General features: G+C 44.2%; 1 protein-coding gene across 3 annotated transcripts in view; it reads left to right on the top strand.

Moving 5' to 3' along the window:
- The window catches only part of LAMB1 (laminin subunit beta 1), a 359541-nt gene that overhangs the window by 149229 nt on the left and 195401 nt on the right, over window positions 1-14911 (top strand). For all 3 annotated transcript variants that reach the window (XM_085654111.1, XM_085654112.1, XM_085654110.1), the window contains exons 13-16: window positions 8499-8634; window positions 8724-8882; window positions 9992-10119; window positions 10237-10360. In XM_085654111.1, coding sequence (XP_085510237.1) covers window positions 8499-8634; window positions 8724-8882; window positions 9992-10119; window positions 10237-10360 — 547 coding nt within the window. The remainder of the gene's footprint in view (window positions 1-8498; window positions 8635-8723; window positions 8883-9991; window positions 10120-10236; window positions 10361-14911) is intronic.

Here is a 14911-nt window from a genome sequence, read left to right on the forward strand (position 1 = left end):
AACCCCACCCCTCAGGTGGGGGAGGCGTGGTGAAGCCCACTCTTCAGTGCCTGCCATCTTGCGGATGCAGGCACTCTCCAATTAGGATTAGGGATTGTGCCCACTCCCCCACGTGGGGTGAGCACACTAAGGATGTTGTTACCCTAAGGTCAGTAGCCCATTGGCTACTGTACTGGAGACCCCTAAAATGCCCCCTAAATACAGTATTTAGGGGGCAGCCCTGACCCAAGAAGGCAGATAACCACAACCTAAGAAGGACAAAAGAAGATGCTCAGCAGAGGAGACTGCAGAGAACAACTGACTTGTCCCCAGCCATTCCAGCCCGTATGTTGTTTCCAGAGATCCTGTGCAAAAAGTCGCATTGTCCTGCCGCCAGCAACCTCCAGAAACTTAGGAGGACTGACTTTCTTCCACAAAGACTGGATCTCCTGTGAACAGCAACTGTGTTCAAAAGAAACTCCCAAGACAGACTCTGAGCCTGCTAAGGACAAAGAAACCAGACGCCTGGAACCACCACTGCATCAGACGCCTACGGCCCAAACTCCCATTTGAAATCAATAGGTCACCTGATGCCAAAACGGCACCCTGCACCCGGCCGCCCCTGTCCCACTGTGGGTGGGCCTTTTATGCAAAATCGGATCCCCCTTTGCCCTGATCCTAACACCAGGAGCTTTGCTCCCACAACCTTGTGGCCTGCTCGTGGGCAGCCACAAACCGGATGCCCCCTATCCTCTATTAGATAACATTGGGTCTCAGCACCCGTTCCCCCTAGTGTCGCTGAGGGTGCTTTGAGAGTGCATCCTCAACCCTGGGGGAACCCTGGTTCTAACCCCAGAAACCAAACTCCCACAACCAAGTATTGCCTGTAAACCGATAACTTCATGTTTGAGGCTTGTGAGCTGTAGATCACATGCTTTGCATACTCCTGCCATCTAGTGTCGGGTCCGGATTTGTGCAAGTTGTTCTTCTTCGAAGAAGTCTTTCCAGTCACAAGGTAAGTTGACTCCTCCTTTCGGTGATAGTGCACATGGGCATCAACTCCAATGTTAGATTGTTTTCCCACAGAGGTTGGGAATAGCGTTTGTAAGTGTAGAATAGAGATGTCCATGCATGTAAACTGATAAACTGCAACAACCACAGGAGACCGGGGAGACGGGTAGGCACATGTGAATCTACAGCTCTACATGCCAAGAATAGGTGCTTCCTGGGTAAGAAACATTATCTGTTTGAGGCATGTGAGCTGTAGATCACATGCTTTGCATAGACTGTACAACAGTATGCTCCCAAAGCGGAGGAAAACCTGTAGTTGTCTGAAACAGTGTTTTAAGTACTGCTTGGCCTACACCAACTTGTTGCCTTGCTAACGCATCTACACAGTAGTGTTTGGTGAATGTGTGCGGTATTGACCATGTTGCTGCCTTACAAGTGTCAGCAAGGGGAATATTTCCTAAGAAGGCCATAGTAGTCCCTATTTTGTGAGTGGAATGTGCTCTAGGGGGTATTAGCAAAGTTATTTTTGGTTTCTGATTACATGTTGGGTTACATTTCCTGATCCATCATGCAATGCCTGATTTAGATATGGGATTGCCCCTGTGTGATGGACTAAAAGCAACAAAAAGTTGATTTGTTTTGTGAAATTTTTTTGTTCATTCAATGTAATATACTAGAGCTCTTCTAACATCAAGGGTGTGTAGAACTCGTTCTGCTACAGAATCAGGATGAGGAAAGAACACAGGTAACTCAACGATTGGTTTATATGAAAGGCAGAAACTACTTTAGGGAGAAATTTAGGATTGGTGCGAAGAACCACTTTGTCTCTATGAAGCCGAAATAAAGGCTCTGGTATAGTTAATGCCTGGAGTTCACAAACTCACCTCAGTGAAGTTAATGCGATGAGGAATGCAACCTTCCATGAGAGGAATTGTAATTGGCACTTACGCATTGGTTCAAATGGTGGATCCATTAGCCTTGTAAGTACTATGTTTGGGTGCCACACTAGTGCAGGTTGGACTCTTGGTGGTATGGCTCTTTTTAACCCTTCCATAAATGCTTTAATCACTGGTACTCTGACTAGAGATAAGTGTTGTCTGTTTTGTAATTATGCAGCTACTGCTGCTAGATGTAAGTAAATGTGTATGCTATTCCAGATTGCTGTAAATGTAACACATAATCTGTACAGAAGCATCGAGAGGATTGATATTGTTACAATAGATAATAAATCACTTCCACTTTGCTGCATAACCTGCTCTAGCTTCTTTTAGCATATTCATACAGTCTGGTGGTAAGTGTAAATAACCAAACTCTATGACTTCAGGAGCCAGTTCGCCAAGTTGAGTTCTTTAAGATTTGGATGTCTGATTTCTCCATGGCTCCCAGTGAGGAGACTGGAGATATCATGCAGCTTTTGGCGAGGTACTATTGACCCGTCAACAGGGTGGTGAACCAGGGTTGACGTGCCGATGTTGGAGCTATGAGAATTAGTGTGAGGGATGTTTGCCTGAGCTTCCGAACTACCAGTGGAATGAGTGGTAGAGGCAGAAAAGCACAGGCAAATATCCCTGACCAGTTAACCCATAGGGCATTGCCTTTGGAGAGCAGTGTGGGAACGTGGAGGGGACGCTTGGGCATTTTGCGTTTTCTGCTGTGGTGAACAGGTCTATTTGAGGAAATCCCCATTCCTAAAAGTACAAGAGGAGAACCTGAGGGTAAGGTTCCCGATCATGGATTTGCTGCTTCTGTCTGCTGAGAAGGTCTGCAAGCTGATTGTTTACCCCTGGAAGTTGTTATGCCAGGAGATGCATCTTGTGGTGTATAGTCCATTTCCAAAAGGCTTTTGCTAGGCGTGACAGTTGGAGAGTGTGTCCTCCCTTCCCCTCCCCCTGCCCCCCCCCCTGTTTTGTATATAGTATATAGCTGTCATGTTGTCCATGCGGACTAGGACAACTTTGCCTACAAGCTGAGTTTGAAAGGCTTTGAGCGCTAGAAACTAGATCATTTATATGGAGATTTTTGTGCTTTAGACTCCACAATCCTTGGATTGCGTGATTCTGTAAGTGAGCCCCCCAACCAGTGAGCGATGCGTCTGCTGTTCGCACTGTCTGTGGAACAGGGTCGATAAAGGGCCCCCCTTTGAGGGTTCCACCACTGCGGAGAGTGATGGGTGCAGCTGTCTACCAACACTAGATCGGTTTATCGATCCTGCGACTAGTTCCACTGACTTGCTAAGCATTCTTGAAGGGGATGCATATGAAGTCTTGCATAGGGTACGGTTATGATGCAAGAGCCATCATTCCCAGCAGTTGCATGAAGACTCTGGCTCGTAATGAGTGGTTGGACTGAAACTGAGTGAGAAGAGACTGAAAACTGTGAATTCCAGCTGCATTGGGAGAGGCTAGAGATTCTTGAGTGTCTATGGTGGCTCCCAAATAAGTTGGTGTGTTTGAAGGATGCAGATGGGACTTCAGCACATTCACTGTAAACCCTAGTTGATGTAGTAAGTGAATTGTGGCTTGAGTGTGTTGGAGACACTTTGGTAAGTGCTGGCTTTGATGAGCCAGTTGTCCAGATAGGGGAAGAAGTGGATTTGCTGTCTTTTCAGATGAGCAACTACTGCCAGGCATTTAGTAAACACTCTGGGAGCAGTGGTGACTCCAAACGGTAGTACTTTGAATTGGAAATGTTGACCCGCTATCCCAAATCTGAGATATTTGCGATGAGCGGGGTGAATTGGAATGCGAAAATGTGCGCCCTTTAAATCTAGAGTAGACCTAAAGTCTACTTTTTGTAAAAGTGGAAGCACTTGTTGAAGTGTCTCCATGTGGAAATGTTATGACAGTATGTGGAGGTTCAGTTCTCTGAGGTCCTATTTGGGAATTAAAAAATACAGGGAGTAAACACTTGACCCTTGACATTGTAATGGTACTGTCTCTATTGTTCCTTTTAGCAAGAGAGACTGAGCTTCCTGTTTGAGGAGGTGCAAATGTTTTGGTGACAGTTTTGTGAGCATGAGGTGGAATGTTTTGAGGATTGGTGGTAAGCTCCAGGCAATAACCATGTTTGATAATTCCGAACACCCATTTGTCTGTTCTAGATTGCCAGATGGGGAGGAATTGTAGAAGTCGTCCCCCAACAGGTGTTAGATGATTAGGGAAAGGGGGTAGGTAAGTCACTGCTTGTTAGAGGAAGGAGAGTTACGGGGTACGGAACCCTTTCCTTTACCCTTGCCTCCTCTAAAGAAACCTCTTGTGGCGGAAGGTTGATTGTTGCCTATATAGAAGGAGGCATTGGTGTCTGAGGACATCGTCTTAGACCCACCATGATAAAAGGAGCAACAAAAGGAGCACCGGTTAGATGGAGACTGTATAGCTCCCATAGATTTAGCTACTTCAGTGTCTTTTTTCATTTTTTCTAATGCCTGATCAACTTAAGGCCTGAAAAGATGCTCTTTATCAAACGGGGTATTTAAGATGAATTGCTGGACTTCTGGTTTGAAAGCAGAAATCCTTAACCAGGTGTCTCCTGAGTAACACACTAGTGTTAATCTCTCAAGCCACAGAGTCGGCAGCATCTAAGGCACATCTGATAGAGGAATTGGAGATGAGCTTTCCTTCTTGTACTAAATCGTGTGCTTTAGCGCTACATGCCAAGAACAAATGTTTACTGGGTAAGTAACATCCTTCCTCCCATAGGATTGCGTTGACTGCTTTTCTGTGAAAATTGTTCTTGGGGTGGAGTTGATTTGTATGAAACCTCGAAAAACTGCAAATCTACAAAAACTGAATTACTTACCTTTTCTCTAGGCAATGTCCCAGTGTGATATGTAGGTATATATCAGAGTAGAAAAAGTAACTTAAAAAATAATCTGAAAAGTAACGTACAAAGTAATCTCAAAAGTAACTGTAAAGTAATTTTGATTTTTGACTTACCTGTAATCAACCCAATTTCATCCAACTGCATTCCAATTGTATTGAACTGCATTACACATGCAAAAGTATTATTTCACTTACCTGCACCAAGCCTGGCGTGGTTCCAGAAATAAAATGACTAAATAATATTTTTATACAAACAAATTGGTCTTAGTTCAGTCTTTGAGTGTGACATCATTTCTTACCTGAGTGTGTACAATAAATGCTTAACACTACCCTCTGATAAAGCCTTACTGCTGGCCCACACTACCACAAATAGAGAGTAAGATATTATCTACTTTTACCTCTGCCTACCTTTGATATAGTGTATACAGAGCCAGCTTCCTAGGCACAGTCACATAATACTGTTTTAGGTCGCACCTGACATTGCAGCACACATACGCTGCTCGCTCTGCGAGGGCTTCTTGGAATCAATATACTTTAAGAAGTTAACTTTCAGCTCCGCCCGTAATTTCCATTGGTGTGCGTCATTTTACGTCATTGCTTATGCTAAACGGTGTCTTATGATTGCAACCGAGGCTTTTTAGTCCCTCCTGGTTACCAGCCTGTCCTCTTTTGGCTCCACCCACTAGGACTGGATCTTTTACTGGCAGCTTGACACAGTGCGTTTTATAATTACTGTGGCGACACTTTTTTTTTTTTTTTACCATTACTTGCATGTGGCATGTTTAGACCAGGAAGAGTCAATTCGCAGTGCATAACGGCAAAATGGCGCTTAACTGTCTGGCTTTGGGCGTCCTCTGTCCTGGGCTCACACTCCTGCTGGGACGGTGCCTTTGTGAATGGAGCACTTTCAGTGGCAAATGGTATATCTGCAGATGGTAGGAAATAGTTGGTTAGAAAGAGGTGGGTCACACAACGTGCTAATAGATACTGTGCAAGAACCAATCACGCACTTCATCGGCAAAGGCAATTGCAACATTTACAGCAAACTGTGCCCTGTAGGGGGGGTCATCAGCTTTTATCCCCCCGCCTTTCCCAAATAAATTAGTCAATTGTCACCCCACACTTAGGAAGGAAGTAGAAACCTTCCCTACGCACCAGGTTTACCCACGATAGGGCTTGAGACAGCAGTTTTTTTTAAACCCACGAAAGTTCAGATAGTGGTTTTTTTTTTTTTTTTTTTTAGCAGTTTTATGTAGCGCAAACTCTATCAGAAGGTATCTGAGCGCTTTACATGAGCACCAGTTGCATTACAGAGGGAAACATTCATTTTTAGGCACGGGTAGATTACGTAATTTTCACAGGATGTTTGAGCCTCCCGCCAGACTCTAACGTAGTTCCCCAGCTTTAAAGTCAGGCGCTCTCGACGTTAAGCCACGCCCACATGCAGTTCCTGATTCAGCCTCTTTTCAATGTGCACCTGAGAATTAGCTATGATGCAATTAGGATGAAAGCACATACACTTTTTTGGGGAAATATTTATTTTCATTGGTATATTTTCATCACGATGCTCTGTGACATTGTCAGCGCGTGTATAACATAACTCATTGTCGGTCAGAGCAACAAGAAAGAGCAAGAAAGTGTGTTGAGTGGATAAATACTCCAGTTGCAGTGATTTGTTCGCCCATCTCTATTGACAAGGTCGATAAAGTGAAGTCATAGAATTAACACTCCTGTCTGCATATCATAATGATGAAAATAAAAACGTGCACATGGAGAAGTGTGCAATGAACATGTTTATTCCTGAGTCACATCACTACACGTATGTTATGTCATACCTATTTCTATGACGTACATTCTACCATAGTATTTCAGTTTATTTGTTGCAGCATATGAGGCTGCTGATTCACACGCAGATTACATGGTTGTGTACAATGACCCTTATGAGGAGAGGGGGCGGGGAAAGCAAGTGCTCACGGAATGAGTTTGGGCTTCTAAGAAATGACACGGGGTACATTATGGCTTGTAGCAGACTGCACACCAGCCATGTTCTATAATAGTATGGCCCACCAGGGTGGTCTTACTTCATCCATCACTGGTGTTTCGGTCTTAAACCATCTTTCATTATTGAAGGCAGGCTGTGCTTGACTTCCTTTCTGTAGTGGTAGTGTGGCTTGCATTCCTCCCCAATCGTCTGTGGGTCAGTTTTCCGTTTTTTCTTTTTATTCATGGTGTCGAGGACCCGCTTTCCTATTCTTGTATCAGTGGTAGGAGTTACCTTCCTCCCCTTTAATTAGCAATTATAACTTCTTTATATGGCGGCTCAGATCTGTTGTTTCTAGATGCTGTAAAAAAACACGTGTCACTACTGTCCAATTTCATATCTGCCAACTTACAAATTAATGCCACACATGAGGAGGGCGGGCCTCGTGCCGAGACCTACCTAGGAGGCACTCTGCTGTCATCAAGCCCCCCCCACACCCCCCAGAAAAATAGAAACAAAGTGTAATTTAGGCTGTTGCCAATGTCCTGGGGCCTGGGGTGTTTTCACTCTTAATGGACATCGGCTGCTTGTAGCCTCAAACAAGCATTTGCAATGCAATAGGTCTTGCATTTACACAAGTTTAAGCTATTGGCATTGTAAATGACAATGCCTTTTATTTATGTTTTAAAAACAAAAATAAAAAGCATTGTTATTTACAATGTCAAAAGCTCAGTTGCGTAAATGCGAGACTTATTGCATTGCAAATGCTTGTTATCCAGTGTCCACTCCTGAAATAACCTGAATGATTAGTTATTTGGGCATTCTCACTTACCTAATGTTTCCTTCAGTTTATTGGGTCTGCTTGACCAGAGCATCTCCAGAAACATTTCAGCTAAGTCCCTAAGCAAAGCTGCTCCTTAACATTAATAATAGGTCAGTCATTGTTTAGCAAGGAGTAAGGTTTACATGGAGATCTCTAATTGCTTATTTTGGGGGAATGAACACCAATAGTCCTTTATTATTACAGTCTCGGGTCTTCCTACATACTTGTATAGCTCTGCTGGTTCATATGAGACTACTCAACCCATTCTCCACTCAAACTTTGCAGCTGCTTGCATTGCTAAAGTTTGTCCTAGATCTCCTTGGGTGCTAGAATCTAAGACCGTTTCAGTGGAACCTATACTTCTCTGCTCCAGATATCAATGAAGGAGTGGTGTTTAGATGTAACTATTTGACATTGAGTAATGATTTCCCAGGAAGACTCATTTAAATCTGAAAAGTACAATTGCAACAATGCCATAATGTGGCCTATGTGCATTAGAGAAGGTTAAACTTGAAATTGTAAATCCTACTTTTGCATCATTCGTGTTAAAAGACGATTGTTTTGACACGTGTGATGACTATAGCATAATTGAGTAGTTTTCATATTTTCATTTAACTTAAAATGGGAACCGTACAAGTTGTTTGACACAGTACCACCCTTTAGGACCCATTAGATCTTTAACTAATCGATTTTTGGGCCGATTGTGGACTTGCAAGATCTTTAAATGGTTTATATTTATTATACAGACAAGTGATTTGGTATCTGTGCATGAGATAATAAATTGAATTGAAAATCAGAGGTTCGGTGATCACCAGTATACTGTAAGATGTAAACCAACTAGTTTGGTTGCATGTTAATGATTTGTAAACTTGTACCATTGCAGTTGTTCATCAGAGACGGGTCAGTGTCAGTGCAGACCACACATGATTGGACGCCAGTGCAATCAAGTGGAGTCTGGATTTTACTTCATTGCCTTGGATCACTACACATACGAAGCGGAGGAAGCAAATTTTGGGCCAGTGAGTAGATGAACAGCTGGAATTACTGAATTTGCTGATTTTCAGTTGGGAGTTACTAAGAGGTTCCTTATTTTCTACCTTCTCCATAGGGAGTAAGCATTGTGGAGCGCCAGCACCCCCAGGATCGAAGTCCTTCCTGGACTGGAGTAGGGTTTGTGAGAATGCCTGAAGGATCATATCTGGAATTCTATGTTGACAACATTCCTCATTCAATGGAGTATGATATAGTATTTCGCTATGAACCACAGGTGAGATAGCTACTGAACTAGTAAGACTGCTCAGTTGTGTATTGCTTTTGGGATAGAGATCTTTGTTTCCTAAAAGTTACTGCGCATCGTTCTGAGATTGGTAAATGACCATTGATTTCTTTAATTCTATAACCAGTGAACAGCAGAATGCTGTAATTATTTTTGTTATACATCTTAATGTGCTCGTTCAACTGGTTTGCTTATCTTAATTAATGTTTACTTGTTCATATTCAACTTTTTTCTTCTTGTTTGTCATGTTTATCTTGTCCATCGTTTTGTTTAATTTTTTCATATTGTTCTTGTATTTTTGTACCTTTTTGCATGTTCTGCAGTGTTATGGAATATGCAGGCACACAGTAGTGCTTGTTTTTGGCTTATACCTGACCTACAAACTTGAGCTGTTTTTTGTTGTGGACTCTAATCTGCTATTTCACTTTTCAAATGAAAACACATTTACAAACACATACTGGACTGTATTAAGGAAGCAAAACACTCATAACCTGCATAAAATCGCTTTTACAGCCGATAGGTTTTCAATAAGTAGCTCATTATAAACCTGATTTTGGAGCAGGGCTTTTAAAAGAATTTATAGCCCACATTCTGTGGAAGCGGATACTTTGTAGAAGTCTCAGCATTGAAAAGAATGTCTTAATATAGCATTGTAGCCAACTTTCAAAAGTTATACGGCTCATTAGATCTTCTCAGATATTGGTCCACGTTGCAGGCTTGAGCCTATGCTCGAGGAGAAGGCCTACAGTGACTGGTATAGTCCACAGCAGAAGGGCACGCTGAGGGTAGAATGTTCTAAATTAAATAAAGGAGAAGAACAGAGATAAATATTGGAGCCGGAAGCCTATACCATTCATTTTCGACCTCGTCTACTCATGGTCTTCAGAGAAGCTCATATCATTCTAGTGTTCTCATTGTAGTTAATCTTGTCCTATACTTGATCTTTCCTCATTTTCTTTAAGTCTTGCCAATGTAACTGTAGTTAATTATGTTGGAATGCACGCAGTTGTGGACAAATTGCAAGCATTGCATCTGGACTGATGTTTTTAAAAGTATTGCCTTGAAACATGGAACACAAGCTAATTAGACCATCTTTTCAGTTGCCAGAGCAGTGGGAAGAGGCGGTGATCACAGTAATTCGCCCAGGCGAAATTCTTACCAGCAGCAGATGTGGAAATACCGTTCCTGATGATGATAATCAAGTTGTGTCTTTGCCACCGAGTTCAAGGTCAGTAGGAAATGGCTGCATAAAACTTAGGCGAATCGACTCTTATGTTCTACATAATGTGTAGGGCAGTTGTTATTGCTGGTCACCACAGTGAATATTGTTTTTTTCTATCCTTAGATATGTTGTCCTTCCACGACCAGTTTGCTTTGAAAAGGGATTGAATTACACAGTTCGCCTAGAGTTGCCGCGATATTCCTCGTTTAATTTTGATGTTGAAAACCCTTACACTCTGATAGATTCTGTAAGTATAATTCACTTTAGTGCAGTATAAATAGAGACAGTGTAACCCTAATTCTGCAACCTTTTATGTTAGAACCGCAATGTAGATCTCATGGTCTGTCAGATGTGTACAATGATCCATTTATGGCCAGTTCAAAGATTTATTTAATATTCATTTTAGGCAAGTTATGGCAGTTGATTGTTTAGGCGCATGTAAATTCTTGCTTTCCACATTTCACCACTGATACATAGATGCCAATTTTCCCTGGTCCATTTGTAGTGTGCTAGTCCAATCAGGTTTTTTTCTTTGAATTCTGGGTCCTCTTTTATAATGGAATAAACAAGAATACAAGTACCAGAATTCCAAGAAAATTAATTGACTGTTGTAGCACATCACACATGGGCCTAGGAAACCAAATATGTCTGCTATCATTATTTTAAGGATGGCCTTCTGTATTATTACATACTTTGTTTTGAAAGTATTCATGCGGTGTCCCATTTTGTTTCTCCTATGTGAGTTACTCTCGATTTCGCTATCTGTTTTAAGTTTGGGTTGTTTTGCTCTCGCATACATATGAAGTAACTATACTGAGTGGGTTTGTTACACAGCAGCAAGTTGGTGCTCAAGGAATTCTTACTAGCTCTGAAGTTATTTCTGCCACTCTGTGGAAATGGAGTGTATTACATAGTGTGGTATACAATGTTACTGTGTAATACCCTTACCAACAACTTTAGGACCCAAAGGTTTTGTCCATCAAACCCGCAGCTCAACCTTTGGTAGCCTTGGCACTTGGCAGCAAGGCTTACATAGAGGAACAAGTGTTCAGCATTTAAACATCACAAACACAATTGACGAAATCAATGCGACACTCAAGAAATCCAACACAAACTTATAAAAATAGACCGTATTTTTATAAGAATTGAGGCACCGAATGAAAAAGATCCACCGGAGCATTCCAGAGATATCGATTTTACAAGCAATAATAAATTGTTGCGATAACACTCAAGAAGATGGAGAGGGGGTCCTGGGTGCAGTGTCAACGTCCTGTGAAGTACTTTCTGGTGTGGTCAAAGACCAGTTGCCACTGGACTACCAGTCCCCTTTGTCGCTGTCACAGGCCAATCCTTCCAAGGTTGATAACTTTCCTTCTGTGGGTCTCAGCAACTCTCCAACAGCACTCTTGGGTTCAGCAAACGTGGGTGCACCTCTGTGCATCGGTTCTTGGGGCTGCACGGCAGAGATGTTAGTGACTTGAAGACTTTGGACTACCAACTTGCCCAGCAGGCTTCTTCAGCTGTTGTGTCCCCGCGCTGCAAACAGGGTCCACTCAGCTGGCCCTTTGAGTTCTCATGACTTGACTGGTCTCTGGAGACACTTTCTCCTTGAGCAGAAAACAGTCCCTTTCTTCAATAGCCACCAGATGCAGCAGGTGCAGTCTTTAACGGTGCAGCCTCTTTGTTTGTCTAGTCCCTTGGTGCAGCAGGGCAGTTCTTCTTTGGGCCTTCTTCGAGTTTGTCGAGTTGTGGATGCCAGGGTTGCCATGTTTGTCTTCAGAAAATGCCCTCAAGGTAGGATTTGGTTGGTAGTCAAAGGGCTACCAGGTTCCCTCCCTTCTGATGACCTCTTTCTGGGAAGTGTGCCATCTAGCTATCCCAGGATGCACCATTCTGCCCGCTCCCAACATGGCGAGATCCCTCGCTCAACACTCAGAGCTCCCTAGTTTTCGTTTGACAACTGACTTCTCTCCTGTCCCCAGTGCCTGCTTGTCTGCCTTAACAATAGGTTCCCCTACTCTAAGTGTTACCCATTTACCCTTCAAAAGACGACTCATCCTTTCTAGCTTGCCTTTTAGGCAAACACCTGTGTTTCCTGCAGGTGGGAGGTAACGCCTCTCTCGCATGCAGACCCTATGGTGTCCTTTCTTGGTAGTCATTGGCACGCATCCCCAGAAGGGCAGAAAGCTGTCTGAGGGACAAGCCCCATGTAAATCCGTAAATGGGCACTGTAACCATTGGGCAACTAAAGTGGCAACTTCTAAAGATGTACTTTGCCCTTAAATCACATAAAATTCGATTTAACCATTACATTGGAGTTAATGCACTGATTCTTTTGATACTAAAACTGTTCCAAGGTTAGTAGTCCCATTCAGAAGTTAGCAGGGCTGGGGTGCCAGCCTGTATACTTACTAATGGGGCTTCTCACCTCTCCTCAGTAAAAATGACAATTTAATTTTTTTACTGTTGGAACATGTAAAAGTACATGTTTCACACACAGCACTCTGCCCAAGGGCTCATTAAGCCTGCCGTAGGGTTGACTTGCATACATTAACCAGCATTAGCATAGCCAATAGGTCTCGTCTTTGGGACCTTATAAGTGTTTAGCCATGCAACAGTTAATGTTGTTGCAGTAAGGATAGTGTGCTGCATAACTAAATACTTCTAAGGTCCCAAAGGCGAGACCTATTGGCTATGCCAATGCTTGTTTTTATGGGTGTGGCCTGGGGACTCCAGGTGTGCATAGGGGGTATCTGGGATGTCTGGCTTGCAGGGTGCTCAGCATGGTGGTGAGTGAGTGCATTGACTGGGGCTAGTGGGTGGTGTAAGCGTCCTTCCTGCACTGTGTTCGGTCGATGTGAAAAGTCTGTGTAACATGTCCTCTTGTTGCTGGGTGTGGATGCATGATGTCACATGAGACACAGTGTAGGACATGGAGTGTGTGAAGAAATATGATGTGGCTGTGGAGGAGGGAGGGGGAGAGGCAGCAAACAGTGGAAGAGGCGGAGTAATTCAAGAGAGCGAGGGATGTGGGAAAAAAAAACAAGCAGGACAGGAAATGAAAAGGTGGAATGGGGGGGCAAGAGTGGAGGGGCTGAGCGGGGGATGTGAGCGGGCAGCTCAAGAGACAGTCAAGTGAAAAGAAAGATCAATCGAAAGATGGACAGAGAGGAGTGAAGGGAAGTAGTACCCAAGAGAGGGAAGAGAAGGAAGAACATGAAATGAAGCACTGCCGGAGAGAGAGAGAGAAGGAGCGGAGGGAGAAACTAGGCAGCAAGCAGAGAGCTAGACAGTGAAGTGAGGAGAGAACCTACTCAACCGAGAGACAAGTTGAACACACCCGTTGTGATCGTGGTGCAGTGCACACTCACTGCACGCTGAAGGGCTCGCAGCAGCGGGCGTTGCACACTTATCTCAGTCGTAGAAAGCACTCTGTCTTCGTCGAGGCTTAGGACTGCGTCCGTGACTATGTTGTCATAGAGCAGGAAACGGCTGCTCATGAAAGGTAGGCAGATGTTAATATTTTTGTTAAAAGGTCAGTGCATACGCGGGTACAGCAGAGCTAATCTTAGTACGGGTTAAAGGTCAAGGGAGGCGAGAAGAGGGGGCTGCACAGCAGACCTGTGTGAAACTAGAAGCCAGAAGCAGCAGTACTAGTTTGCGTCCTAGAATTACTGTCGTCCCACAGCTACAGGCATTGCTGCGGGGAGGGCGGGGTGGGGGCGGGCGGGACTCACCGCGCTGCCAGTCTGTGGCTTAGACCGCTTGGGATCCTCTACGGCAAAGATAGTGTACTCAGAGATGAAAGCGGGCTCTGCTATTATCCCGGCCAGCAGCTGTGGCATTCGAGGCAGTAGCAGGGAGACGGAAATAAAACAGTAATGAGGGGAGACACACAGCGCTGTTAAAATAGAACTACCCAAGTCCGGCAGAAAGCAGTACACAGCAGACAGACCCGAAACAATGCTTGCGTGTCACGTTCTAAATGTGCTAGAGGGAAAAAAGCAGGCAAGAAACATGAACACGTAAAATCATTTAAAACCTTTTTAAGATCCTCCAATCACTATGCAAGAAACGGGAATTCTGTGAGTGATTGGAAAAAAATAACTGCATCATTTTGCATTTTCGACTTGTAATTTAGGTATAGGTCTAGCAGCTACAGCCGAACAGGCCTGTCGCGCATGTGTTTAAAGTGACTGTTTATACTCGCGTTGGCGTGTGACTAGCAGAAATTGAGTGGAGGGAGGAGAGGCTGGGCCGAGAAGAGCGGCCACGAAAGTTAATTGTGAGAGAGGGGGAGCAGGAGGTGAGCCCGCGAGTGGTGCATGCACGCGCGCTGGGGAGGGCAGTCTGCTCTTTTTTGAAGCACATACTCGTGCTTGTGGTGCGCCCCTGCGCGCTCCCGCAAGGTGTATCCCGCCACAAGCACGAGTATGTGCTTCGAAAAAGAGCAGAGCGACTGCTAAAGGTCCTCCTATGCAGCGCATGCGCGCAAATCCTAAAAAGCACTGACGCAGCCAGAGCTGGCTGTTTCAGTGGAGAAGTGTGGCTCAATGATTAGAGCGGCAGACCCTGATGCAGAGGTCTAGCCCGGGACCAGGGTTCAATTCCCCGCCTCGGCGGGTCTTGGGCTCAAAAATTCCACGGACCTGATAATTCTCGCCTCGGTGCCATTCTAATCATGGAGTCCCACTCTGCAACTCTGGGCAATAGCTTGCTTAATCTCCACAACGGCCCCCACAACGCTAAGGATGCCTGGCCTTCACCTTGGGGGTGCCCAGGAGTGGACGCCTCACAG

Source organism: Triturus cristatus, chromosome 4_1 (genome assembly GCF_964204655.1).
Source record: "Triturus cristatus chromosome 4_1, aTriCri1.1, whole genome shotgun sequence".
NCBI lineage: Eukaryota > Metazoa > Chordata > Amphibia > Caudata > Salamandridae > Triturus > Triturus cristatus.